The following is a 26,815-nucleotide window of genomic DNA, read 5'->3' as shown; positions in this document are numbered from 1 at the left end:
ATATCTAACTTTTTAATTCATTGCATGATTTATTTTTAGCCTGAAACAACTGCATCCTAAAAATGGAGTTCCTGATGAGACAGGGGCTGGGCAGAGCTATGCGAGGTATCTGGGGCTGGGCCGCCTAGCCTGGCTCTGGTTCTACACATGCATGGGTGTGAGTCTCTGCACGCTTCGTCCCAAGCCCATGATTACAGTCAGCAGCCGGAGAAGGTGAAGAGGGGGTTGTCGGGCCCAGTAAGGGCCAAGGAGAGAGACGAGATCGGCCTCTCTGCTCCTCACTGCTGCCAGCAAGTCCTCTAAGGCACCAGCCTCTTTCCTACACACCGTGTCTCTGGGAAAGAAAAACAGAACTTCGCCCAGATGAAGAGAACCCACCTGTTTGTGGTGGCGGTCTACCTGCTGTCCTCCTGCAGGGCAGAGGAGGGGCTGAACTTCCCCACCTATGACGGCAAGGACCGCGTGGTCAGTCTAACTGAGAAGAACTTCAAGCAGGTTTTGAAGAAATACGACTTGCTCTGTCTCTACTACCATGAGCCCGTGTCTTCAGATAAAGTCGCGCAGAAACAGTTCCAACTGAAAGAAATCGTGCTGGAGGTGAGTGGGGGGCCCCCAGACCACGTGGCCCAAGGGAGCGGGGAGGTGGCCAGTGGTCGGCATGGGAGGACATGAGGTCGCTGAGAGTATATCCTCAAGTCTTGCCGCATTTCAGTCTCAGGCAAATCTGAAGATATTCTTGTTGCCAAGCTGGGATGTGTGAAAAACAGGGGTGGGTCCAGACTCTTAGGACAGGACAATTGAACGTGCTGCATGGTGCATAATAGTCTGTAAAGATGTAAAGTCTGTCATCTGATGGTCCTCTTGATTTCTCAAGGGCAATAGTTCCAGCTACTCTTTTTCTCAGAGAATGTTAAAGCGATTGTTAAAAAGCCTGACTGAAATGAAATTCAGGGTTATTTGCAGGTTTCATTCGGCGTGCTAATTTCCTACTCTTTGTTCCCTTAAGTCTCCCCATGATCCTGATGAAGCAGGAGTCATTTGACCTTGCCTGTCCTCGTGGGTCAGATGGGGAATATCACTAAGCGATGAGACTCTCCTGTGACTCGGTTTCAGTCAACATTGCACAGTGTAGATGTGGGAAGATTTAAGCTGCGCGTTCATTAATGGGAATATTTCTCTTTCTCAGAAAGTTCTTGGTGTGAGTTCAGGGAAGATGCTGAAGTCAGTTCTTATTTCATCTGCATTACATGGCCTGTCCGTAAACCTGGCGCTGGGACCCGTTCTCTAATCGTGTGTGAGTGCCCCAGGAACTCCTCCCACAGTGTCTCCTGGACAGTTTCAGATCGCTTACACTCAGGAACACCTGTGAGCGCCAAGAATTCTAATAGGCACCAAGATCCCTTATCAGTCCCCAGGTCGGGCTCAGCCCAGGCACAAATCTGAGAAAAGGACTCCTGGAGAACTACAGCAGTTTATTAACCGGCGCAGCCAGAAAGCTCAGCTCAATCAGATGCCTTTTTTTCTTTCTTGTTTTCCAGTGTTATTGAGACATAACTGACATACTTTATAATCAAAGACTCTGATGCACAGAAGTACCATGTAAAACCCACGTGGATTTTAATTCTCAAGAAAAAGTGGCTGTAATAAAATCCAGGAAAACCACCCCAAACACATCAAAATATCTTTGATAATTAAAAAAGTATTGCAGAATCCTGTGTCTCCCGATCACCACACACATATCTATCTTCAGAGGATTTATATACGGCAGTGTGGTCATTACAGGGAGCTCTGGTGGACAAGAAACCTCTGTGGGTTACGAGTGAGGAAAAAGCAGGGACCGTTATTAGGTCTTTGTACTATATATACGGGAAAATTACAGGCTGGAGAAAACCAGGACATACAGCACAGCTGCTGCTCAGCCCATGAAATCCTCACTCACATGATTGTCTCCATCTCAAACTGCCCTACTCAATTATAGAGACGTACTTATGAAAAGTTAATTGAAGGTATAAGGATTCTACCATATCTGCTTGTATCTATCCACTTAGCCTAGAACTCAAAAAGAATGCCAGTGCAAGCAGTGACCCCATTTCTGATTCCCTGTTATATTAACACACATGCACGCACACACACACACACACTCACACACAAACTCCCCCAAGAATCTGTCTCTCCCAAAGATGAATTCTGTACTCCCAAGGAAAATCCTGAGAAGGAGCTTTGCCCTGGACTTACCATCCTTCCAGCCACCTTTGATCCAAGAGTGCCCGGCAGAGACTGACAAGGAGGAAGTTGAGCACAGGAGGTAGTCTGATGCCCCACGGACTCCTAAATCACTAAGGGAAAGAGACCACAGAACTTGGAGTCAGGAGTTCCTGATTTATATTCTGACTTTGCCTCTACTGGACGCATGACATAGGGCAGGTTACTTAATTTCTCTGAGCCTCATTTTCTTATCTATAAATGAAAAAAATAACTATCATACAGGCTTATGAGATGATTAAATAATAATAATCAGCATTTATTGAATGCTTCCTGCGTGCGGGGATTGTGTGTGGTAGCTGGTTTGATCTTTACAGTACTTCTCTGATGTAGATACAGTTACTATCCCCCTTTTACAGATGGGGAAACTGAGGCACAGAGAGGCTAAGTTGCCCAAGATCACTCTACTCATGCGGGTGAAGGCAGCTTTAGCCCCTATACTGCGTTACTGCTGGAATCAGATGAGACGATGTACAAGGAGTTGGTGGATACCCTGTTCAGTATTATTTCAAGAGTCTTCCTTAAATAGAGTACTCAGCCTGTGAGCCCGGGCCTGGTGATGCCAGCTGTATCATCTGTATCAGCTGAGAGGCACGGAGCCCCAGAGGCGCTGCTCATGCAAATGTCCAAACCCTGGGGGAGGTAGGGCTCCCTCCGCGCGGGTCGGGGAGGGGAGGGGTGGGCCTTTGTTGAGATACCTGTCAGGTGCCCGCTGTTCCTCAGAATCCAGGACAAGACTGGTTCCAGGAATCCCATGACTGATACGAGAGGGTAGATGTGAGCCTCTAAATTATTTTTGTGGTCAGAAAATCCTATTTTGTCCTCTTAATTCCCTGGACTCCAAACCTACACTAAGGAAAATATCCTGCCCATCCCAGAGCTGTGTCTGTTTGGGATAGAAGGAAGGGAGGAGACAGTGAAATCTCAGCCCTGGGCAGACAGCACAGGAAGGGGCGGGCTCCTTCCCTCCCAATCGTTTGGGAAGGTGGCTATCTTTCTTCTTTTTGAATTTTATTTTATTTACTTTTTATACAGCTGGTTCTTATTAGTTATCTGTTTTATACATATTAGTGTATATATATGTCAATCCCAATCTCCCAATTCATCCCACCACCACCCCCCCAGGGAAGGTGGCTGTCCATGTTTTTTTATCATAACTCACTATGACCTAATGTGTACAGACACATACACAGGTGAAACAAAAGTTTCATAGGACAACACATTATTATTTGGGGAATACTTGGATTTAAAATACTTTTGTCTCCTATTTTATTGTTATTTTCTATTCTTCTATTGTATTTCATTAAAAAAATACTAATCCCAACCTATTAAATTGATTTCCCTCTCCGGTGATGAGTTGCCATCCTCAGGTTGAAAACCCAGGGAATTTCTAAGGGTTAGAAAGTTAGGAATTAGAAGTTCAAAACTCGTCACATAAAGGCCATCCCATTCTGATAAAAAAAATCCAAAGGTACTATGGTCAATGTTTTGTCTGCTGCTGTAAGGACTGACGTTGAAACACCCAGAAACAGTCCCATCCACAGGGTAAGGAGGCCACTGCCCGACTTGGGGCCTTGAAATGCAGATCATTTAGTCATACATCTGTCACTTACTCTAGGTTGGGCCTTGGGGTGCGCGCCGTGGATACCGGGAACGTGAGGCACTCAGGTGGCTCATAGCCTGATGTGGAAATTACAGTGCAATACAAATGAAAGGCCACAGTGCAACGGGGTCACTGTGACAGTAGGGCAACATAAGGCCCTCTGGGAGCGCAGAGGAAAGAGGAAGCACCCCGCCCTCTGGGAGAGATGTGGAAGGCATGACAAGGAAGAATTGATGTGTGAAAATGAGTAGAATTTACCAGACAAATAAGCGAGGGTCGGGGAGGGAACCGCAAGAGCTAAGGTTCTGACAGCTCCCAAATCTTCTTCCACCCCACTAGCTTTTTCCTAAAATTTGGCCACGAGGGCCTCGTTCCTTTAGGTAAAATTTTTATCCCTACTTAGTCAAGCCATCTGGGAGAAGCCATCTTTTAAGACATTGCTATCCATTTACACTTCCATCGGATCAAGTTTGAGTTTTATGTTGAGAGCAGGGTTTGATAAGGGGAAGAGGAGAAAGGGAAGAATATGAGGCCATTAAAAGCTTAGGCAGAAAAAGGCTAAGTCAAATGGCACCGGGAGGCATCACATTCAAACTTTGCTTTGCGTTTGGTTGGGGTCTAATTCTGGGGGACCCCAGTGTTGGTGCATTGTACGTAGCTCTATACAGATGTTCTGTAAATGCTGTTGAATGAATGAGTGAAGTGTTAGAGCTCAAAAGAACCTTGTGAACCATCTAGATTTTTCTGAACCTCTCACGTCATACATGCAGCCTTCCAGTGTTGTGACTTACACAGCTGGTAATCCTGATTCTTGGTTGGGCATTTCATCCACAAAGTAACAACACACTAGTGTAAGAATATGTTAGACTATGTGGAAAAGACAAAGCAGGCAATAAGAACTGCCACCCAGAGCTAAACATGGTTAATGTTCTGATAGAGTTCTTTCTTTCTTTTCTATGCATAAAATCATGTTTTCCAATTAGGTTTATACCTTTTTTTTTTTTTTTGTGGGCCTCTCACTTTTTACGCGGGCCTCTCACTGTTGTGGCCTCTCCCGTCGCGGAGCATAGGCTCCAGGCGCGCAGGCTCAGCGGCCATGGCTCATGGGCCCAGCCGCTCCATGGCATGTGGGATCTTCCCGGACCAGGGCACGAACCCGTGTCGCCTGCATCGGCAGGCGGACTCTCAACCACCGTGCCACCAGGGAAGCCCATATACCATTTTTGTAGTTTTGTTTCCTGCTTATTTCGTTTCAGTATATTGTGAGTGTTCCTATGTCACTAAATAGCTTTAAATTCTTGACAAACATAATGTTAATGCTGGCATAGTATTCCATTGTATGATCATACATATTTTTAACATAATTTCTCTGTTTTTTTTCCTTTTAATTTTTAAAAAAATTTTTATTGGAGTATAGTTGATTTACAATGTTGTGTTAGTTTCAGGTGTACAGCATAGTGAATCAGTTATATGTATACATATACTCACTCTTTTTTAGATTCTTTTCCCATATAGGCCATTACAGAATTTCTCTCTTTTTGGACACTGACACAATTTTCAGGGTTTTAAAAACCTTTGTCTATTTATATTTTTATTGTTGTTTTAATGGACATTCTTTGATTTCTAGCTAGGCTGAATTTTTCATAAAATTATTTGCCATTTACATTTTTTCTTATTTTTCTATGTCTTTTCCCCATTTTTTCTATTGAGGTGTCAACTCAGATTATAAAGGGAGTTGCAATTTTGTATACTATTTCCTTCAGCTTTGGCCAAGTCAGCAAATGTAGTCATACCACAATGGCTGAATCCTGTTAGTACCGCAAGACTCAGAGACACAAGAGGAGGATACAGGCACTGAATTTGATTCTTCCTTACTCCCTTGTTGCCTGCTTCCACCTTCGCCTTGAAACTGCAGTGCAAGTGCTATGCCTATCATGTTCTATAAATATTGCCAGAGAAAGTCCTCCCACATTCGACATCACTGACCTCTCTCAGGTTGAAATGCTTGAGAGGTGGTGTGCTCTAACGTGGGCTTCCAAATCAGACAGACCTGGGTTTAATTCCCAAGGAAGTCTGTCTGTGTTCAGGTTCCTTACTTGTGATGTGAGATGCTGGAGATGGTGTGAGGATTCAGTGAGGCAGGATGGCAAGAGCTCAGCTTCTGGCACACAGAAGGTACTGGAAAAATGCTGACTCCTTTCAGCCCTCACCCCCTTTCAGTCGGGATTTTAGATACAGCCCAGCCTAACCCGTCACTTTAGAGACTGAGGACCCCAGGCCACTTTCAGAGAGCTCAGGACTGGTGATGTGATGCCATGTTGCTTATTCACAGCCAGCCATGCCCAGAAAGGTGGAGTGACTTTTCCTGATCACAGACCCTCTCCCTCTGATCGCCAAGGCTTACGGAGCCTGTGTCTGATAGATTCCACAACATCATCAGCGTCAGTTCTTAAATTAGGCCCCTTCCACATTTTCAGTCACACTGCAGCCTCCTTGCATTTAAGAAGTTCTTCTATTCCCTTCAGGCTCCTTCTAACTCACTCTTTCTCTCCTTGGAGACATATGTTGGAGTTCTCCCCCTAGATTGGAAGCTTCCTGAAGGCAACTGAATTCAAAGGAAACTTGGTGAGGGGGGAAAGTTTTAAAAAAAAAAAAAGAGATGGAATCAAGTTCCTATGGACAAGGACAAAAAAACTGCTTGTGAACCAAAAACACAACTGAATGAATGACCTGGTCATGTGACAGAGGATGCCTTGATGTCAGAAGGAACCCCAGCAGTATGGTGTCCACGTCGTGAGTTCCTGAGCTCGCTGGAAACGGTGTCATGGTCCTGCCAAATGCCTAGGCCAGGTTTGGGGAACCATTTACTTCTTCCTCTTCCCCTCCTACCTTCACACAGATCTTATCCCCCAGTCCAAGGCCCATTTCCTTTTCTCTACACCACTCCACCTCTAGGAAACCAGCATTCCAACCTGAAAAAGAAGGAAGGAAAAGGTGAAAACTTTTCCTAGTGAGCTTCATGTGTACGGAGAAATGATTTCATGGCCACTTAAGCATCTCTAGAGGGAAAGGAGAAAGGAGGCCTCAGTGTTGGAACCGCTGGGCACTCTGATCACATTCATCTCCAGAGCTGAGGCTGTGCACTGTGTATGTATGTCCTATGGGAGCAACTAAACACACCAACCTGTAACCAATATACATTTACAGGATTAGGAAAAACTACAGGGGATTTTTCTCAGGCAAGTTGGTGAGTGTTTCAGAACATGAAAATACGTACTGTGAATCCTTGAATAGAAATATTCATTCGTCAAATATCTTTTGCTCTTAGTGGGACTCTCAGGAATCATAGCATGAATGAATGAGTCACTGAATAGGTGGTGAACAAGCAATGCTTTCCACACTGTGAACAGTAAATATCACTTCATTTGTTTAGGGTGACTGGTCCCTGGGATTGGCAGGCAACCTGGGGTCCTGGCACAGAAATAGCCACATCACTCCGGTAGTTGCCCGCCAGGTTGACCAGCTGCACCTGTCGTTTCTCGGGAGGTCCGAGGCTGCTTCCCCTCTGCATCTCCTCTGATGCTTCCCCAGAGGATCCCCTCTGCAGGGCCTTCTGCTCTTCCTGCTTAAGGAGGTCCCACTTCGCTCACCACAAAAAAGCCACTGCCATCCCCACACATGACCTGCCCAGGGGCTCTCTCCCGAGCCCTCTTGGATATCAAATGGCAAGATCACTCCCTAAAAATTATTGGAAATGGCCTGTCCACCAGCAGGGAGGGTTATTGTTATGACTGATTGTCCAGGGCTGGTAAGCAGGTTATTTCCCAATACTTTTTAGATGGTGATTCCAGAACAGATCATCCATTAGGCCCTACAGGGGAGGAGGAGGCTGGTCCCATCATCTATGGCAGGACCAAGAATCTGAATCCCGTGCAATGCAGGCTTCTGGGTTCTGCTAAGTGTCCTAACGCCGCTGCTCTCAGTCTGCCAAAGCCCACAACAGACCGAGCTCCCTTCTATATTCAGGTCTCAGTTTCCTAACCAATCTATATATCAGTGAGAAATCTTTGGTGGGGTGACTGCAGCCTCTTTAGGTTATGCCCAGTGTCGTCGACATGACTTTTGTGCACAGCCATCCTCGTGTATCCAGCTTCAGGTGAGGTCGCAGTGCTTGGGCAAAACAGACAGCTGCGGGTCAGAGAAACTGAATTTCTCTTTCATCTACTATTTGATCCTGGTCAAGTCACAAATATGCATCGCATTTTATTCATCTAAAACATCAACTGTGTGCTTTCTACCTCAGTGAATTAAGAGAATTCAGTGAACAAAATTTCTCATAAGATTATAAGAAGCTGGACAAGTGTCAGGTATCATTACTTTGTTACGTTGTTTACTACTTAGGAACTAGGTAGCCTGCTGAGTGCCTGAAATACAGCTGGTGCTTATCCAATGCTAATTCCCTTCACCTGTCACTTGAAAGGTAGCCCCTGTTCTTGGCCAGTTGCAGTAGTTCTCAACCTTGGCTGCACGTGGGACTCACCTATGGCGTTTTAAAAAACACCTATGCCTGGGTCTTTCCCACCCCCCCGCCCCCCACCAGCACTGATTTAACTGGTCGTAGGGGAAGGGATGAGATCCAGGTGCTACAGTTTTTCAAAGCTCCCTGGGTGATTCTAACGTGCAGCCAAGTTTGGGGACCACTTGAGGCTTGATGCTCAAAATGTGGACGGCAAACCACACCAGCGGCAACGGTATAACCAGGGTGTTTGTTCCATTTAAACAGGATCCACAGGTGATTCGTAGGCATGTTAAAGTTTGCAAAGCACTATACTGGTCTGTTGGGTTGGAGAAATTTTCCAGATGACCATAATCATGTTGCACCTGCTTGACCTTTGGTCTGTTGACTCTCCTGAATGACAATGGACCTGTCAACATTCCTCTGATTTGGAAAACTGCTGAGACACGAAGTTGGTTTGGGGGCTGCAGGGATTCAGGTCTGCTCTAGGGATTCTGCCAGGTCTCCCAGTCTTCTCCCACGGTCCCCTCGCTCACACAGTCAGTGATGAATACTTTGGACCTCCTAAGAAAGGGAAGATCTGGGCCCATGGGAAGCCTCCCCCTCCTTGAGAGGTTTCCAGTGGAATTACAGGGGTTTCTAAGGCCAGATCAGAAGGTGCCTTAAAGAATCTTAGATCAGGGTCCAGGATTTACCTTCAGAAAGGGAGGAAAAGCATCTATTTGGTTGCCATGGCACACTTCCCTTTTCTCCAAAAGAGATGACAAAAATCTGAGAACCCTGGGGGTATATGAATATGGGATACTAACATGTTAGCATGTTTAACAGAAAAGTATTGGGAAGCTGCTCAGAGAAAACTGGTGAGTGTTCTATAACGTGGTACTAAGACTTGTGAACACCCAAATAGAAATATTCATTCTTTCATTTATTTGTCAAATATTCATGCACTGCTTACTTAGAAAATGCAGATGACATGGTCCCTGGTAGCTAAGGAGTTGGTCTTCTTTTGTTGATGATGAGAACTCACTTCCTTTAGGTCTATGCTGAAGTGTCATCTCATGAAAGAAGTCATCCTGACCACCTATATAAATCACACTGTCCAAGCACCCCCTTATCCCTTCAACCTTACTTTATTCTTCTCCATAGCCCTTGGCTGACGTAGTGCATATCGTGCTACACTGCTGTAGAGTGTAAAACCCACAGAGACAAGGACTTTGTTCTCTTCATTGTTGTACTCCAGCACCTAGATCAGTGTCTGATTCACAGTGGGCTCTCAACGGTGTTTGCTGAATGAATGTTAAATGAACAGATGAGGATGGAGGGGTATGGAAATGGCACTTATTATGAACTTACCATGAAACATGTCCAATATGGGTGCTTTGCATATGTCATTCTGTTGAACTCTTACAACGTAGTCTCACATTATGTACAAAGAAATGATTCCATAGAGTTGAGTAGAAATTGCCCAAAGTCACAAAGCTACAGAATGGCACAGCATGAAGCAGGATTTGAACCCACGTCTACTTGTTTCCAAACATCATGTTCCTTCCACTACACCAAGGAACTGGGACTGCTGAATTGGATCGCTTCCTGTTTGTAAGCAGGGCCAACTTACAAAGGGACAAGTGTCTCTAGTTTGAATTCTGGATTTTCACCCACACTTAAGCAGTGTTTAATTTCACAACTGGACTATGTGTGGAACTGAAGTGACTGGTGTGAGTAGAGGGACTAATGCTTAGCGCCACCTACTTGGTATTTAATAAATGTTGGGTGGGTGGGTAGAAGGATGGATGGAGAGAAAAGAAAAAAGAATGGAATTACAGATTCATTGCCTACATTGGAAATATATTTCTCCTTGATATCTTTAAAAAATTAAATCAGTTTTTAAAAAAGAATTGAGTGGAAATGTGAAAAATTAAACTGAATCTGTCAGATTCAGGGAACTGTTTGTCATCCCTGCTTAATCCTGCTGAAATATGGGTAAAACAGATTCTTTTTTTAACCATGGGACTCTCAGTCCAAAATACATACACAGTATGGGCAGAAACCTCTGGGTTCTCTAAGGCTGATGCTGTCTTCAAACCTATTTAGCACTGGAAAATGTCCCAGTGGTTGCATTTCCAAACCTCAAGAGAGGAAGACAAAATGAAATTTTGGGAGGCAAGTGAATCCACAGATGGGATGATGTGGGAACACTGGGCAGAGAATCACAACACACACAGGATTCAGGTATTTCTTCCAACTGCTCACTGCCCAAAGATGGGATTCTCCAAACTCGCACCTGCTGCACTCGGAATACTCAGATGAGGTCAGGCTTATTTTGTTTTGGCTTTGAGACTAAATCCTCGCGTAGAGCCAGCGCTCTCAGAAGATGAGCGCCCAGGCTCACTCTTCAGTTGCACTTCTCCTTAGAGTCCACGTGCCACTGAACTGTTGGATGCGTGTTTGCTCTGCACTTCTCAGTAATAAAACTAGAGCCTGGGGTGAGATGGTGAAAAGACAAGAAGTGTTATGGTAAGAGTGTGGATTGAGTTGATTACAGTTAAATGTTCTCTTCCATACACAGAATTAATACGGAAACAGAGATTTTACAAAATGGCAAATACAGTGTTGATCCAGAAGCTTTTAGACCATTGGAACCTTCTTTTCTCACTCCTCCCCCCCGCAAAAGCCCTCGATAATATTCAAGCCCAAATAGGATATCTAGTCATCGTATCCTTGAGGCAGACCTCCTCCCAAAGTTATACATTTCTAAATGGAGATATGAGAGACCAAAAAAGTCACTGTGATAAAAGGATTATAAGGATAATTGTAGTGTAAAGTAGCAAAATAGAAACAAACAAAATCTGTTTCAGAATCACAAGATTTTTCTTTAAAAGCAGCAGCCCTATTGCGGTTTGAGCTTCACTGGTTGGTGTGGAGTATTTTTGCATAATTATCAGCTCAGCCTTAGCATCTAAAATGACTTGTTCCAAAGAATCTGAAAAAGGATATATATACATAATATATATATGTTATATATATTATATATCATATACCTGTACAACTGAATCACTTCGCTGTACACCTGAAACTAATACAACACTGTAAATCAATTCTACTTCAATTTTAAAAAATAAAAATAGGATGTATTGCAAAAAAAAAAATAATAACTTGTTCCATTAAAAAAGCCAGTCCCCACAAAGTACTGCATCTGTCCAATGGAGCCTCTGAGGTTCCCTCTTCTGTAGACTGAGTGTGGTTTGATCCAGATAAGCCCTTTCTGTTTGGAAAGACATGCAGGAACATGGCCAGAGCACCATCTTGCCGTGTGATGGGCTGGGCAGGCCGGAGCCACTTCTCAGTGCCCAGGGAGCCTGTTCCAGGAGCGCCTGCCTGCTGCCCGGTGCCCCAAGCCAGGCAGAGCTCTCCTCACCATCTGCCGTGTGCTGGGCAGGGAGACGGGCCAGCAGATACTCCTTCACACGCTCACCTGCCTCTACCTTACACTGCCCTGGCTCAGCACCCCAAGCCATTCCTCAGCCTGGCCACACACACCCAGCTTCCCTGTGAAGGAACTGAGAGCATTTCCTGAAGCCAAAGGAAGGAGTGAATACAACCCATGAACAGCAGCCCCGCACCGTGGCCCAGCAACGCAAGAAGCATACACTGAGGAGGGAGACCCCGTGGGTCTGAGTCCTTACACTGTCCAGACAGTTGGCAGGTCACTGAGTTGCTCAAGGCTGAGCCCCTTCCTTTGTAAAAGACAGACCACCAACCCCTTGTCCCAGGGTTCCTCTGAAGAGAAAAGAGGGGTGTGTGTAACGTGAACGGCCCACATCTGGTGCTCAGGAAAGGACTATTCTCGAATAGTACATTGAAAACTAACTCTCAGGTTAGTTATACGTGACGTTTTTTGTCATTAGCAGATGTTATCAAAATAAGCACTAGTCAGACATTTTTTTGAGGAAGTGCACCAACCTATGGAAAGTCTCGTTAGAAAAGGGAGAGTCTCTCTCTGGCTGCAGGAACGCGGTAGATAATGTGTGGGACTCTTCCCAGGAAGGGGGTTACCAAGGGGTGTCGGCATTTGGGCTACCAGACTGCATTTTCACAGGCTCTCGGGAACAGAACTCTGCTGAGAAAAAATTGGAAAAGGGCATGGCCTCACCCCCATGTCAGTCAAATCCATTCCCCCCCCACCAAATCCCATTGCAATAATATTTTTAGTATGAAAAACAGAAAACAAAAAAAACCCCTGGACTCCAGGAACAGCCTCCCTCAGTCAGTCATTTTGGACATGACAAAATGCTACCCAGGGAGATCGTGTTTATATGTTAGAAACAGTTGTAAGGCGGTGGTTCTCAGGGTGTGGACCCAGGACCCGCAGCATGAGCGTCTCCTGAGACCTAGTCAGACATGCACACTCGTAGGTCCCATCCCAGGTCTGCCGAATTAGGAATTCTGGGTTGGACCCAGCAATCTGGGTTTTTACAAGGCTTCCCTCCAGGTAATGCTGACGCGGGCTCAGATTCAAGAACCACCGGCTTGGGTAATGAGGTTGCCCTATAGTGAATTTCTAGGGAACAAACATTCATAAGCACTTGCATACATGTTACTCCTGCAAGAATTAGATCTCGCATTTTCAGATTAGAAAATTGAAATCAGAGAAGTTGTGACCTGCCCAGAGTCTCATACCTGATAAGTGGCAGAGCCAGGATTCGGGCCCAGGTCCCTCTGAGGCCCAGATGAAGGGAATGTAATGTAATGGATGAAAGCTTGGGCCCTGGAGCCAGAGTGTCAGGGTTGGAATCCCAGCTGTGTCACTTAAACGCTGTGTGGCTGTGTGCCCAGGCAAGTTGGTTAACCTCTCTGTGCCTCTATTTCCTCATCTCAAACTTCTACTTCATGTGGGTTTTGTGAAGATTCGATAAGATAATTCATGTAAGGTGTTGGAGCAGTATCTGGCATATAGCAAGCACTCAATAGACGCTATTTTTATTGTTGTTGTTATACTGCTTCTCAATGTGGTGGAGTGGAAAGAATACATAGCAATGACCTCTGGGTCTTTTCCTTGGCCTTGACCAAGGTGATAGCCCCAAAGTGCTAATAAAAACAATCAACAGCCTCCCTTTCCCTCAAGGCTCTTTTAGAAGCCTCCCAGTCCAGCCCCAAGAGGCCCCCATGTTCACTTGAATCTCATAAAATAGCCGTTCCATTCCCTTGCCTGCCTCTAGCATGGACACATCATGTGCCAACCCCCCAGCTATACATAGCCCGGGCCTCATCTGAGGGCGGTGGAAAGTGACAGATTACGAGAGATGAACGTCAGCTCTCCGGTTTCAGGGGAGGACACAAACAGTAGTTGAATTGCTTGACGTGTGGCCAGATGGTATCAGGGACAGTGGGTGAAAAGAGCTGTTTGGCTCTTGGCTTACGTGGAAAGACCAGGGTTGCAGCCAGGGTATTTTTAATGACTGGCCTGAGGGACATTCACTTGGAGCAAAGATCTGTGACATTTTCCCCCAAATTTCTCAGCCCTTGATTTTTTTCAGATTCTTGACCCTGCAGAAAGTAACCCCCCCCTCAGCTCCCTTTAATAAGTAAACACTCCCTTGTCTCTGCTACCGCGTGCCTCCCCAGCTTCCTCTGACCATGAAACAAATCAGTCTTTCTCCTCCAGGAAGACCATTCTTGGGAAGTGGTACAAATGTATCTTTCTTCCTGTCCGTCCTTGGTTTAGGGCTGAGATGTCCCACAAAGGGACTGGACTTGGAGGGACACACATAGACAGAGAGGGCATCTTGCATGTCCTGTCCTCTGAGGCCAAAGGGAACGTGTCCCCTGGCGCTGCTGTGTTAGTATCCCCTTCCCTTCGTGGCAAACTTTTTGACCAAGTGATCCACATCTGCTCTAATGTGTCCTTGCCACCCACTCGTCGGCCACACTCTCACTGCTTTGGCTTCTGTCCCAGCTCCCCGCTAAAGGTCACCCATGTCTTACTATCCTGAAAGGAGAGACCTCACAGTGGTCCCATCTCTGTGACTCCCTGCAACACTTGATCTGACCACCTGCTCGTTCTCAAGCTTCTCATGACTTCGGAGTCACGAGACTGTGTTCCTTGGTCTCCTACTTCTCCCACAGACCTCTCGGCCTCCACACAGCCTCCTTCTCTCACCTCCTACAAGGTGGCCAGTCCTGGACCCTGTGGTTTTCTCGTACACTCTCCTCACTCCTTCACCCCTAACTTGCACAGTGCCTTCAGGAGCTCTCCCCCAAGCCCCAGGTTGGCACCTCCAGCTCTTGGCTGGATTTCCATGCCCGTGAACTCATTGCATATAAATCCAAGCTGAGAAGCTGGCTCGTGGTTCTGGCATGCCCTCCTGACATCTCTGTTTGCCCTTCACTCTGTTCCCTGGCTGGAGACCCTGGAATCATCTTGCCTCCTTCTCTCCTTGGTTCCCCGCAGCTTCTCCAAAGTCATGAAATAGTTACCAGGTCTGAATGATTCTCAACCTCTAACATTACCTCACAAGTTACTTCATGGGCTGCCTTAGCTGGAGACCAGTCTTCTCCCACTCAGTCTCCCAACCGGTCGCCTTCGATTCTACTCTCCTTTCTATCTGTCTGGTCTACGCCCTTAGATCAACCCTCTCCGAACTCAAATTAGCCATATTGTTCTTCTACTCAAACATCTCCCAGATCGGAACCGCTAGTCCTAATATTCCAAGTCCTATGTGCTCTTTTTCTAACATGCCTTAAATACACGACGCCTTTCAGCTCCCCTGAGAAGCCCTCTGCTCGAGGACAGAAGCCTCTTCTCTTACACTCACACTGTGCATCTGCCCCTCCAAACCTTCACCTATTTCTGCTGCTTTTTCTTCCTTGGATGTCTTTGCTGCTCTCCTCTGCTTATCCAGACACTCCTCCTGTTTCAAGGTCTAGCTGGTCTCCCCTCTTTCTTCCATTCATTTATTTAATAAACTAATATTTTTGAGCTCTCCTCTGCTCAGGTACTGTACTGGGTGCTGGAGATAGTATATGGAGAAAAGCAGACAGGGACATGGAGCTTACAGGCTTGCACGTGGATAGTTGATAGACAAATGATCGTATACGTGAACGTGTACTTACAAACTGAGAAAGGGCTGTGAAGGGAAAGCACAGGGCGCTATGGACAAGTGTAGAAAGGGCACCCAATTCAGACTGGGAGTCAGGAAATGCCTTTTGAGCAACTGACATTATGTGCAGACTTCAAGGAGAAATAGGAGTTGGCAAAGAGTGGAGGGAAAGATCTTTTAGGAAGAGGGAAGGGCATGCACAGAAGCAGAGCATGTTGAGTGTCTTTGTGTGAATACAACCAGGCATCCCTGTGGGCAGCTGTGGCCCATGTCTTGGTCTAGGACACGGGAGCTGAACGAGGTGATCCTGTGGAAAGACCTCCTGATTCAGGAAAGAATTTGCTGTTTTGAGCAGCTGAAGACGAGTGTGTTTAAGTAAGAGGCAGAGTGGCCCCAAATGAGGCTGGAGAGGCAGGCAGGCCAAACCGTGCAGGGCATTGCTGGCTATGTTAGGGATTTTGGATTTCATCTTGAGTGCATAGAAATTAAATCTATACTCCTTATCATAGCTTATGAAGCTCTGTAGGATTTGACCTCCTTGCCCACGAGCTCTCTTGCTCTGTCTCCATAGACCTTATTTTCTGTCCTAGTCCTTTAACACTTACCAGCTAATTTTTCATTAGCTTCCTCCCTAATGAAATCACAAGGTCCTTGACTCTGGAATGTGTCTTACACTTTTGTTTAGCAAGGAACCTTGATCACGGTAGGTCCTCAATTAATAATTATTGTTCTTTTTCCATCCCAATATGTTAGGCTTTGGTATTTCTGAATTAGTACAAGGTTCAGAACCCTATCCAGCTGTCAGAATAGTAAGAAGAAAATATAACACTTATTAAGCACTTACTGCATGCCAAAAACTGTGTCAAGAACTTTACACATTATCTCATTTAATCTTCTTCAAAACAGCCTTATGAAATAGATATTGGTATTGCCCATATTTTACAGAAGAGTGAGCACTTATGACCAAGTCAGGAATCCAGGTCTCTGATGCCAAGCTGTGTACTCTTAACCACTAGGATTCCTGGGTCATTTATTCATTTAAAGCTGAGATCTATTTCTACCACATCATTACAGAGGTAACAATGGTACAATAAATACCTATACAATGCAAAATTTAAAAAGAGAAAGGACAGGGGGCTTCCCTGGTGGCACAGTGGTTGAGAATCCACCTGCCAATGCAGGGGACACGGGTTCGAGCCCTGGTCCCGGAAGATCCTACATGCCGCGGAGCAGCTAAGCCCGGGTGCCACAACTACTGAGCCTGCACTCTACAGCCCGCGAGCCACAACTACTGAAGCCCGCGTGCCTAGATCCCGTGCTCCACAACAAGAGAAGCCACCACAATGAGAAGCCTGTGAGCCGCAGCAAAGAGTAGTCCCTGCTCGCTGCAACTAGAGAAAGCCCATGCACAACAAAGAAGACCCAACACAGCCAAAAAATAATCAATAAATTTATTAAAAAAAAGAGAAAGGACATACTATGAATATCCACATTTTTACTACTGAGTTATGCATATTATTTAATATAACTTTTTTATATAAAGTTATTTTTGTACTCAAAAGAATCAGCAATGGTCAAAGCAAATCCTAATGTTCTTGGAAAGAATGAGCACTGCACCAATGCCCAGCGGCTGCATGTACCGAATGATGAGACAACCCCATTCTCTAGGATGGACAAGAGGCAAGACCATCCGAGAAGTAACCAACCAACCAACCAACCAACCAACCAACCAGACAAAACCAGCAGGGGAAAGATTATAAGTCAACAGGAGAAAACTGGAGTCCGATCTGAAAAGAGTATTCCAGTTTTCTGGGAATTTAGGAAACATATTGACTCTATCTTTTCTCCTCCTCATGGTTGTAAATTTTAATCACTGTAATTGGTAACAATTTTCTCTTCGCCCTTTGGCTCAAAAGCCTCTTAAACTTTTGAAGTACTTGGGCCAGTCCATTCATTCATCCAAAGTATGCTGAGTGTCTCTAAGGAACTATATGAGATACAGAAGAAGCACAAAATGGGCTTTTTCTCCTTAGGGAGGAAAGATGCACAATACAGAACCCTAGTGATTGCAGAATAAGAGCCAGAGTGCTGTGTCCCTGTAATGGGCTATTGGAATTCACAAAAACGAGGCTGGACTCAAAGATGAGTCTGGAGCTGGGCTTTGCAGCCAAGGCCAGGCTGGCAGCACCTGGAGTGAGCCCGGTGGGATTGTGGTGCAAGAGAATGGAAACTAGGAGCTGGAAATCTAGGACCAGAGCAAAGGTGGAGATGAAGCCAAGTGGGAGAGGCAGACAGTGTCTGGCCAGCCCCATCAGCCCAGCAGGGGTTCTTGATCCTGGAGAGAACGGTCATGTTAGGAGTCAGCCCAGAAGTTCCCAGTCTTTCGCCACAGCCCTTCTCCCCCATCCATCTCACTGCTCTCTCTTGGGTGGCTGCCAGCCCTGGCCACCCTTGACCTAGGCCCAAGAAGGGTGCTTGCTGGGGCTGATGGAAGTGATGACAGAGCTCAAGTGGGCAGGCTTTGGGCCTAATCGCCGTGGGAGGCGAGAGTGACAGGACGCCGCAGGGATTGTGTGTAAGGGTACCAAGGAGAAGGTGGGCAGGCGTCAGCTAGCACAGGTTCCTGGGCCATCTGCGACTGCCAGCTCTGTCTATCCATCCGTGCCTAGGACGATAATTGGCTGTGCTTAAACAGAAAAGCAGAAAAACAGAACTGAGTTTCCCTGAGCTAGCACCTTCCACTCATACATCTTCAAATGTCACATATAAATACCAATAAGGTAAGAGAAGGGCATGCTTTACAAGCCTAGGAAAGGCACACATTGGCATCTACCTAAGAAACCAATAAAATGTGGTGACGTATGTCTAGGAGAGGTCAGAGTTAAATTCTCTGTTTAATTCTCAGTTAATCTCTAATATTCTTACTATTATTAATATTTCTCTCCTACACTTAAGGTGAAGTGGCCAACAGGGCTCAGCATGGCCCGTGGGTCACAGCTGGAAAATATTATGCCAAGCACTTTTGGATGAACTGACAAGCATTTATAGCCGTTTTCCGGAGTGTGGTACGGGATCTGCTGCGTCAGAATCCTGGGGCTTGGTAGCGTGGTTTATGAAAATGTAGACACTTGAGTTCCACCCCAGCTCTATTCTCTACTTTCCCGTGCTGAAGCCCAGAAGCCCCATTTTAACCAGTGCTCCAGGTGATTCTTATGCACACAGAAGTTGAAGAACCACTGTTAGAGGCTCATGCTTTAGGAGTTGGGAAACTTACTAATATCACAAAGCCATCAGGTCTCATCATCATTAATTTTTAATGATAGAAAGGGAGCATTTAAGTTAAGGTTTTGATAGCACTAAATAGGACAGAGTGGCTTACACTGAAAACCAGAAAACTCATTCAAAAATAACCTTGTCTGATAAATTGAATGCAATAGACTAAAGCCAAGTGACTTCGCAGAAAGACCTGTTTAAGCATTACAGGGACGCTCAAGATGAGTCATAATCTAAACACTGATGATACCTTTCATCCTAAGCCTTTCCTAGTCTCAGTCAAAATCTAAGAAAGAAGAGAAAACCGCCTGAGGGGTGCGGGTGTCATTTGTTATCTGTGTCGTGTCCACCCCCCCAACCCCCGCCATCACCAGAGGCACTCCACAGAGCAGCTGTCTGCGCTTCCGCCCAATATCCTTAGCCTTAGAGGAACTTAAAACTCTAAAACTTTTAGGGAGTTCCCTGGAAGGCTAGTGGTTAGGACTCAGCACTTTCACTGTCATGGCCCAGGTTCAATCCCTGGTCAGGGAACTAAGATCCTGAAAGCCATGGGAAACAAAACAAAACAAACAAACAAACAAACAAAAAAAAAAACCTAAAACTTTTAGGAAAAAATTAGAAAAAAATTTCAGGATACGGGATTAGGCAAAGAGTTCTTAGACTTAACACCAAAAGCACAGTCCATAAATGGAAAAACTGATAAATATGACTTCATCAAAATTAAAAACTTTTGTTCTGTGAAAGACCCCATTAGGAGGATGAAAAGATAAGCTACAGAGTCGGAGAAAATATTTGTAAACCACATATCCAACAAAGGACTAATATTTAAAGAGCTCTCAAAACTCAACTACCAAAAGTAATCTATTTGGAAAATAGACAAGAGACGTGAACAGGTATTTCATGGAAGACAGTTTACTGATGGCAAATAAGTTCATCATCATTAGCCATTAGCGAAATGCATTAAAACTGTAACGAGATATCACCACACATCTATTAGAACAGCTAAAATGAAAATTAGTGACAATACCAAATGTTGGTAAGGATGCAGAAAAACTGGATCTCTCATCACTACATTGCTGTTGGGAATGTAAAGTGGTACAGCCACTCAGGAAAACAATCAGCAGTTTCTTTAAAAACTATGCAATTATGATACAACCCAGCAATCTCACTCCTGAGTATTTATCGTAAAGAAATTAAGACTAACCTTCACACAAAAAACTGTACATGAATGTTTATAGCAGCTTTATGCATAATAGCCAAAAACTTGAAACAGCCCAGATGTCCTCCAATGGGTGAATAATTGAAGAAACTGTGGTACCTCCGTACCACGGAAATACTGCTCAGTAATACAAAAGAATGATCTATTAATATACACAAGAATCTGGATGAATCTCCAGAGCAATATGATGAGTAAAAAAAAGACCAACACAAAAGGTTACATATTATATGATTCAACTTATATAACATTCTTGAAATGAAAAGAAATGGGGAACAGATTAGTGGTTGCCAAAGGTGAGGGAAGAGATGAAGGTGTGGTTGCCAAGGGTTAGGGAAGGGATGAAGGTGGAAGCAAGTGGATGTGACTATAAAAGGACAACATGAGGGATCCTCTTGGTTATGTTCTGCCTCTTTACTATATAAATGCCAATATCCAGTTTTGATATTGTATTATAGTTTTCCAAGACGTTACTTTGGAGCAAACTGGGTAAAATGTACGAGGGATCTCTCTGTATTATTTCTTACAACTGCATGTTTATCTACAATTATTTTTTTTTAAATTGTAAATAAAGAAATGTAATATTAGTATTACACGATCTTTTTGGTAGCTTCTCCACTCTATTCTATTTTAAGCTTCCATTCAGCCAGATGGCAGGAATTAGATCTCAGGCAACTGACGGTCTCCCTACTTCCTTATATCTAAGTTTCAGGGAGCTTAACATGATGTCAGTCTTGTGTTTGGTGTCATCATCTAGGCTGGTGTCCACCCAGAGTAGTTTACAACAACCTGACACTGTTGTATCCTCTTCACCTTCGGGGCTATACTTCCACCCAGGTACTCTGATAGTTCTTCCTCTCAACTGGAAGCAGGAAAACTTCAGAGGCTGCCTCTGGTCTTTTTACCAGATACACTCAATGGGCATTCTTACTCCTCAAGCCCACGGGGTGGAGGGACTTGAGGATTATCTTGGGTACTGGGGTCACAGGTCTCCTTTGTCCTAAGGTCCCTCAGCCTATCTGGCATCTTTTGAGACCCCACCGAACCCAAGGTTCATTTGGTAGCTGTGATGGGCTCCAGGCCCCATGTTAGGTATCGGTGGGTATCTAGTACTTTTTGCTTCCTTTCTGATCCTGCTGTCTCCCAATTCAAATTTTATCTACCCGGAGGGCAGAGAAGGGTGTGCGACAAGGTCTTCCAAACCTTATATCTTAGATCTGGTCCTTATACTTTTCTCTCCTTCCTTCTCAGAATTCTACTGAATCATCCTTCTCCTGAGGGCATAAGCATAGAACCCCTACATTGCTGCTTGAACTGGTCACAGAGTAACAGGAAGTATGGAGGAAAATCCTCTTGTCAACATATCAACATAGTATCCCGTGGTATTTTCTACAGTCTTTCTGATCTTGATTCACTTACTCTCCTACTTGTCTCTCCCTTCAGCTTGTGGCCCAAGTCCTGGAACATAAAGATATAGGCTTTGTGATGGTGGATGCCAAGAAAGAAGCCAAGCTTGCCAAGAAACTGGGTAAGTGTGATTTTCTTTGAGATATATCATGAAGAAACAAATGTGTCTTGCAAAAAAAAAAAGTACGGTCATTTTTTCTTGCATGATTACTAGACTATTTTTGAATAGATTTAAAATGATCCTGCATACCTTAGTCTTGGCTTGGGGAAGAGTCTCACAAAAGTAAATACAGGTCTGAATTAAATAATTTCACATTAGTCATCTAATATATCTTTGTATCAGTACAAGGAAGAGGGTTTCTTCCTGGAGAAATGGACACTAAAGATTCAAACCTTGGGCTTCCCTGGTGGCGCAGTGCTTGAGAGTCCGCCTGCCGATGCAGGGGACACGGGTTCGTGCCCCTGTCCAGGAGGATCCCACATGCCGCGGAGCGGCTGGGCCCATGAGCCATGGCTGCTGAGCCTGCGCGTCTGGAGCCTGTGCTCCTCAACGGGAGAGGCCACAGCAGTGAGAGGCCCGCGTACCGCAAAAAAAAAAAAAAAGATTCAAACCTTTATTTCCAGCTTCTAGATCATGTTAAAAGGCTAGCTTCTCGATGGCGGGTGGGAAGTATAAGTTAGGAATTTGGAAGTAACATATACACACTACTATAAGTAAAATAGATAAACAACAAGGACCTACTGTATAGCACAGGGAACTATACTCAATATTCTGTAATAACCTATATGGGAAAAGAATCTAAAAAAACCAAATATATATGCATGTATAACTGAATCACTTTGCTGTACATATGAAACTAACACAACATTGTAAATCAACTATACGTCAATTAAAAAAAAAAACCTAACCTCTCTATCTCACTGACATGGTGATCTCTTTGAGGGAGATCAAATCTCTTTTTCCAACACCTATTATTTCCTGACCTCTTCGCTGAAGCAGCCAACAAAGAATGTCATTAATAGTAGTGACTCTAGGGTCCCAGTGGTTTCTAAATTTAAGTCCAAAGCCCAGCTGGGCATTGTCACCAAGGATGAAAGGGAGGATTTAGATGAGGTATGGTTAAGCAAGCGACTGCACAGCGCAAGTTGTAATCTCTTGTGTCAATATGTCATGGTTAAGTGCAAGTGCGCTTTAAGATTCTTACACCTCTAATCCCAAGGAGAGAGAATATAGGTTACTCCGCTGGGTTGAAACACCCCCAGATGTGTATTGCCCATTTCACTTTTTCTGCATGACCAGTGAAGGATGGCTATTAAAAGAGAGCAGGAGGTTATAAAACAGGACCTTTGAAGAAAGGTTAATTGGATTTGGAGCAGTAAGCACAGGATAAAAAAGATTAGTGGTGGTTCAGTAAATACCTTCAGGCACACGAAAGTGCATTATCTTAGAGAATTTCAAACAATTGTTTTCTATTTTATGTTCAAGAATAGCTTTTTAAAGAAAGATTTAAATTGTAAGAAACAATATTTTTTAAAAAAAGAAACAATATTTAGGGTTAGCTACAAGGAAGAACTCATGACTATAAAATAATAATGAATTATTAAGAATGCCTGGGGTATCTCTTTCCCTGGAGATAAATTAAGAAGTTTTTTTCCCTTGAGCAGGGGAACAAAGCATGTTCAACTCTTTCCCTAGTCAAAAGCAAGCTGATGAGCTGTCCAGCGCCTCTTGATACCCTAGTCTTCTCCCTTCCCACTGTTTTTTTTTTTTTTTTTTTTTTTTTTTTTTTTTGCGGTACGCGGGCCTCTCACTGTTGTGGTCTCTCCCGTTGCGGAGCACAGGCTCTGGACACGCAGGCTCAGCGGTCATGGCTCACGGGCCCAGCTGCTCCGCGGCATGTGAGATCTTCCCAGACCGGGGCACGAACCTGTGTCCCCTGCATCGGCAGGCGGACTCTAACCACTGCGCCACCAGGGAAGCCCTCCCTTCCCACTGTTTTAATGAGAAGTTGAATTTGGGAGAATTTCCAGTAAATTTAGTTAGAGGAAAACGCTGGTGTTCCAGAAATCTAAAAATTCACGGAGGACAAGCCGGGTAAATATTCATAAGAATGGACTGGTGGATATCCTCCCCATGGAGGATGTGATGGGGGTTTAAATGTCTAAATGAACCTCTAAATGAAATGGGGCGGGTTCTTTCTGACTATTCGATCCTCGGAGTTTACAGGACAGTTGTATTTTGTGAACCTGCTCCGTGATCTCCATCCCCATTTCCATGTGCCTGAGTTTGGTCTCTGGACTGGTGCAACAACCGCCTAACTGGTTTCACTCAGAGAAAAATCTAACAGCGGAACACTGGCTGAGGTTCCCCATGGCACCCTTTGTGATCAGTCACTGCCTGCTTGAGGGATACCTGGCCCATTGCTCCTTTAGGTTTACAAACGGTGCTCCGTGGTGTGCCACGGGTTCTTCAGAAGTGCCCTGGGACACGGTGGGCAGCCTCCCTTTCCTAGAGGTTCTGCAGAAGAGTTCATCTGGAGAAGGCATCCTTCAGCTAATCCGAGAGTTTGAAAGCAATTAATCTAAGGAATTAAGGATGCCATGCCGTTGGACTTAAGGCCAGCCTCAGCTATTTAGCATCCCCGGGGGGAAATGCAGTTCTCCAGCAAGCATCTGTGAAAGTACACAGCATTACGCTGAGAGTGATGGAGGGTAGGAAAGAAGATGCAGAACCTGCCCTTGCAGCGTTATCAGCAGACTGGGAAAAGATGTGCAGAATTCAGTTACAATAGAAAAGCAAGCTGTTCATTCTGGCTGCAAACATCTATGGGGAGCCCAGTGTGTCCAGACTCCTTTCAAGGTGCTGGGATCCCAAGAGGACAGCAGCCCTACCCTTATAGAGGGCTCGCTGTTATAGTGAATACCTCTAAATGGAGCTGAGAGCAGATCCATAGTGGCAAGGGAGATTGGAACGGCCTTCTCTGGAAAAATGGGTCATAAGCTGAGACCCAAAGGAGTTGACCGAGATGGGCAAGGGGGGGGTGGTGGTGGTGAAGGTCACTCTAGGCCCAAGGAGAACATCTGTGCAGAGAATCATGCGCTGTGATTTTTCCTTCATGTCCCCTTTCACAGCAGCTCTTGGGCAAAAAGCCAAGAGAGTTGCACAGGGATGAGGAGTGCAGTTCTCAAGGGAGCACGGGTCCACCCAAGGGAGGATATAAAGGATAGGGCACTAGGTTGTGGAAGGGCTTGAATGCCAGGCTAAAAAGCCAGGTAGGCAGTGGGCACGAAAACTTTTTGATAAGAAGAATGGGGTCAGCAATACTTTTGGAAAATTAAAGCAGTGGTGGAGTGGAGATTAGATTTTTGGTTCTTGACTAGTTCATTTTGAGTTTCCACTCTGGGAGCCCTTCAGAGGTGTGGCTGCAAGGGAACTGATCCTAGGGTTCATGCTAGTTCCACTGAGCCTGACCCCATGTCACCCAGGGACCCTGAGCCAGACCGTGGCCAATAGGATGGCTCTTCCTACATTGGAATGACTTTATTTGGGGAACTCTTTGTTTCTTTTTTAGGTTTTGATGAAGAAGGAAGTCTGTATGTTCTTAAGGGTGATCGCACAATTGAGTTTGATGGCGAGTTTGCAGCTGATGTCTTGGTGGAGTTTCTCTTGGACGTAAGCATTTATGCACAGTGGCCTTGCATGGCACTGTTTGGGTTCAAATACAGGGGGAAGTAAAAGCCCAAAGTAAGAACAGAGAAGGTGAATAACCTGGTCTAAGAAAGATATCTCAAGCTTCACAAAAAACTAAAGCATGCCTATATCACGGCAATACGTCTACTGGGAAGCTGGCCCTTCCATCACCTCAGAAACTATTTTATTAGCGACCGGAGGGTCACAGATCGGGACTGTGTAGTAGTAAGATGTTAATTCTCTTAGCAATTATACACAAACATCCCCAGAATCCCCTTGGCTTTGTTCCAGGGCTTCTGAAGAAAAGTGTAGGAGAGAGAGTTGGATAGTCCCTGGAAGATGGGGTAGGGAGAGGGGTAACAGTCTGCTGAGTGACCCCTCAGGCAGGATGAAAAGAGGCAGGGCTAATGAGACACCCAATATCACACTCCCTCTCAGCCATGGAGGTCCAACACCCTGGGGTCCACGTGCTCAGGCAAACAGAGCAACAAACATTATAAAAATATTTTTCCATAGATAAACTCACACTTTCAATAACAGCTGTGAAGTCAAGTTCTTTTGAACACAGGTGCCTGTGCAGATATAGAACATCCACAATGGTGATTCCTTATCTACCAGCTGGAATACAGTGGCCTATTGCCTTTTCCCCACTGCCTCAGAAACCCAGAGAGAGGGTCGGAAGTAAGTTGGAGGTTACTTCCTACAAAAAAGTGCACATAGGCTCTGCTTGGCCCCCTCGCTAACCCATACCTATAAGCCCTCAAAAAAGCTGAGGGAGGCAACAGGATAACTGTGGGCCCCATGGCCCTGCTCTGGCTCTGTCAACCAGGAGGGGGCTTTTAGATGCAAGTACCTTAAAGAAGAAGCAGCGTCATTGACCCACACAAATGGAAGACCAGGACGAGGGCAGATTTTAGGCTTGATCAGTCAGGGCTGCAGCTCCGTTTTTCTCTGTAAATCACAGATAATGCTCTTTTCGGCGTGTTGGCTTTGTCCTCAGGCTGACTATTCTCAAGTTGGTTATAAGATAGCCAGAAGCAGGAGCTGATATATCACATTTCCTCATTCATATCCACTGAGGGGGGGAGGGAAATCCGGCCTCCCGTTGCTCTCTTAAAAGGATAGTAGAACTTTCCCCAGGCCTTCAGGCTTATCTACACTGGAGATTCATTGGCCAGGATTGGGTCACATGCCATTCCTGAATCAATAACCGGCAAGAGAAATGGAGTTGCCCCCAGACCGATCAGCCTACCCCTTGAGGTAAGGTCAGTTCCTCTAAGAAGAGAACTGTGCTCACGGGGGAAGGTGGGGTGGCCATTGAAGCACCAGGAGCTAGTCCACAACTTCCCTCCAAAGCCCTCTATACATGTTCCTGATTTCCCCTCTGGGGAGGGAAAAGTTCTCTTATTTGAACAGCTTTTGTGGCGTGTGTGTGGCATTCCAGCTCATTGAAGACCCCGTGGAGATCATCAACAGCAAACTGGAAGTCCAAGCCTTTGAGCGCATTGAGGACCATATCAAACTCATCGGCTTTTTCAAGAGTGAGGACTCAGAGTGTAAGTTGTCTGTCAGCCCCAGCCTGTCACTCTAAAGGCTCTTTTCCCAACAAGGTGTGTTAGATTATCCAGAAAGAAGATGAGCCATTAGCACATCACGTGCTAGGTAGCATAGAGGGAGAATCTTCCTTGCACCCTATGGAATGGGACAAATGAGCAGAAATTATGCAAAACAGGCAGGGGAGCTGAAAGAA

General features: G+C 45.2%; 1 protein-coding gene across 1 annotated transcript in view; it reads left to right on the top strand.

The window, feature by feature from the left end:
- The first annotated feature begins 332 nt into the window (after positions 1-332).
- The window catches only part of CASQ2 (calsequestrin 2), a 63,310-nt gene continuing 36,827 nt past the window's right edge, over positions 333-26,815 (top strand). The window contains exons 1-4 of the mRNA XM_060007009.1: positions 333-597; positions 21,411-21,495; positions 24,947-25,047; positions 26,510-26,621. Coding sequence (XP_059862992.1) covers positions 364-597; positions 21,411-21,495; positions 24,947-25,047; positions 26,510-26,621 — 532 coding nt within the window. The 5' untranslated portion in view covers positions 333-363. The remainder of the gene's footprint in view (positions 598-21,410; positions 21,496-24,946; positions 25,048-26,509; positions 26,622-26,815) is intronic.

The sequence above is a fragment of the Delphinus delphis genome, chromosome 1, assembly GCF_949987515.2.
Source record: "Delphinus delphis chromosome 1, mDelDel1.2, whole genome shotgun sequence".
Classification (NCBI taxonomy): Eukaryota; Metazoa; Chordata; class Mammalia; order Artiodactyla; family Delphinidae; genus Delphinus; species Delphinus delphis.
The sequence above is the reverse complement of the archived record's forward strand: the minus strand, read 5'-3'. Positions and strand labels throughout refer to the sequence as shown.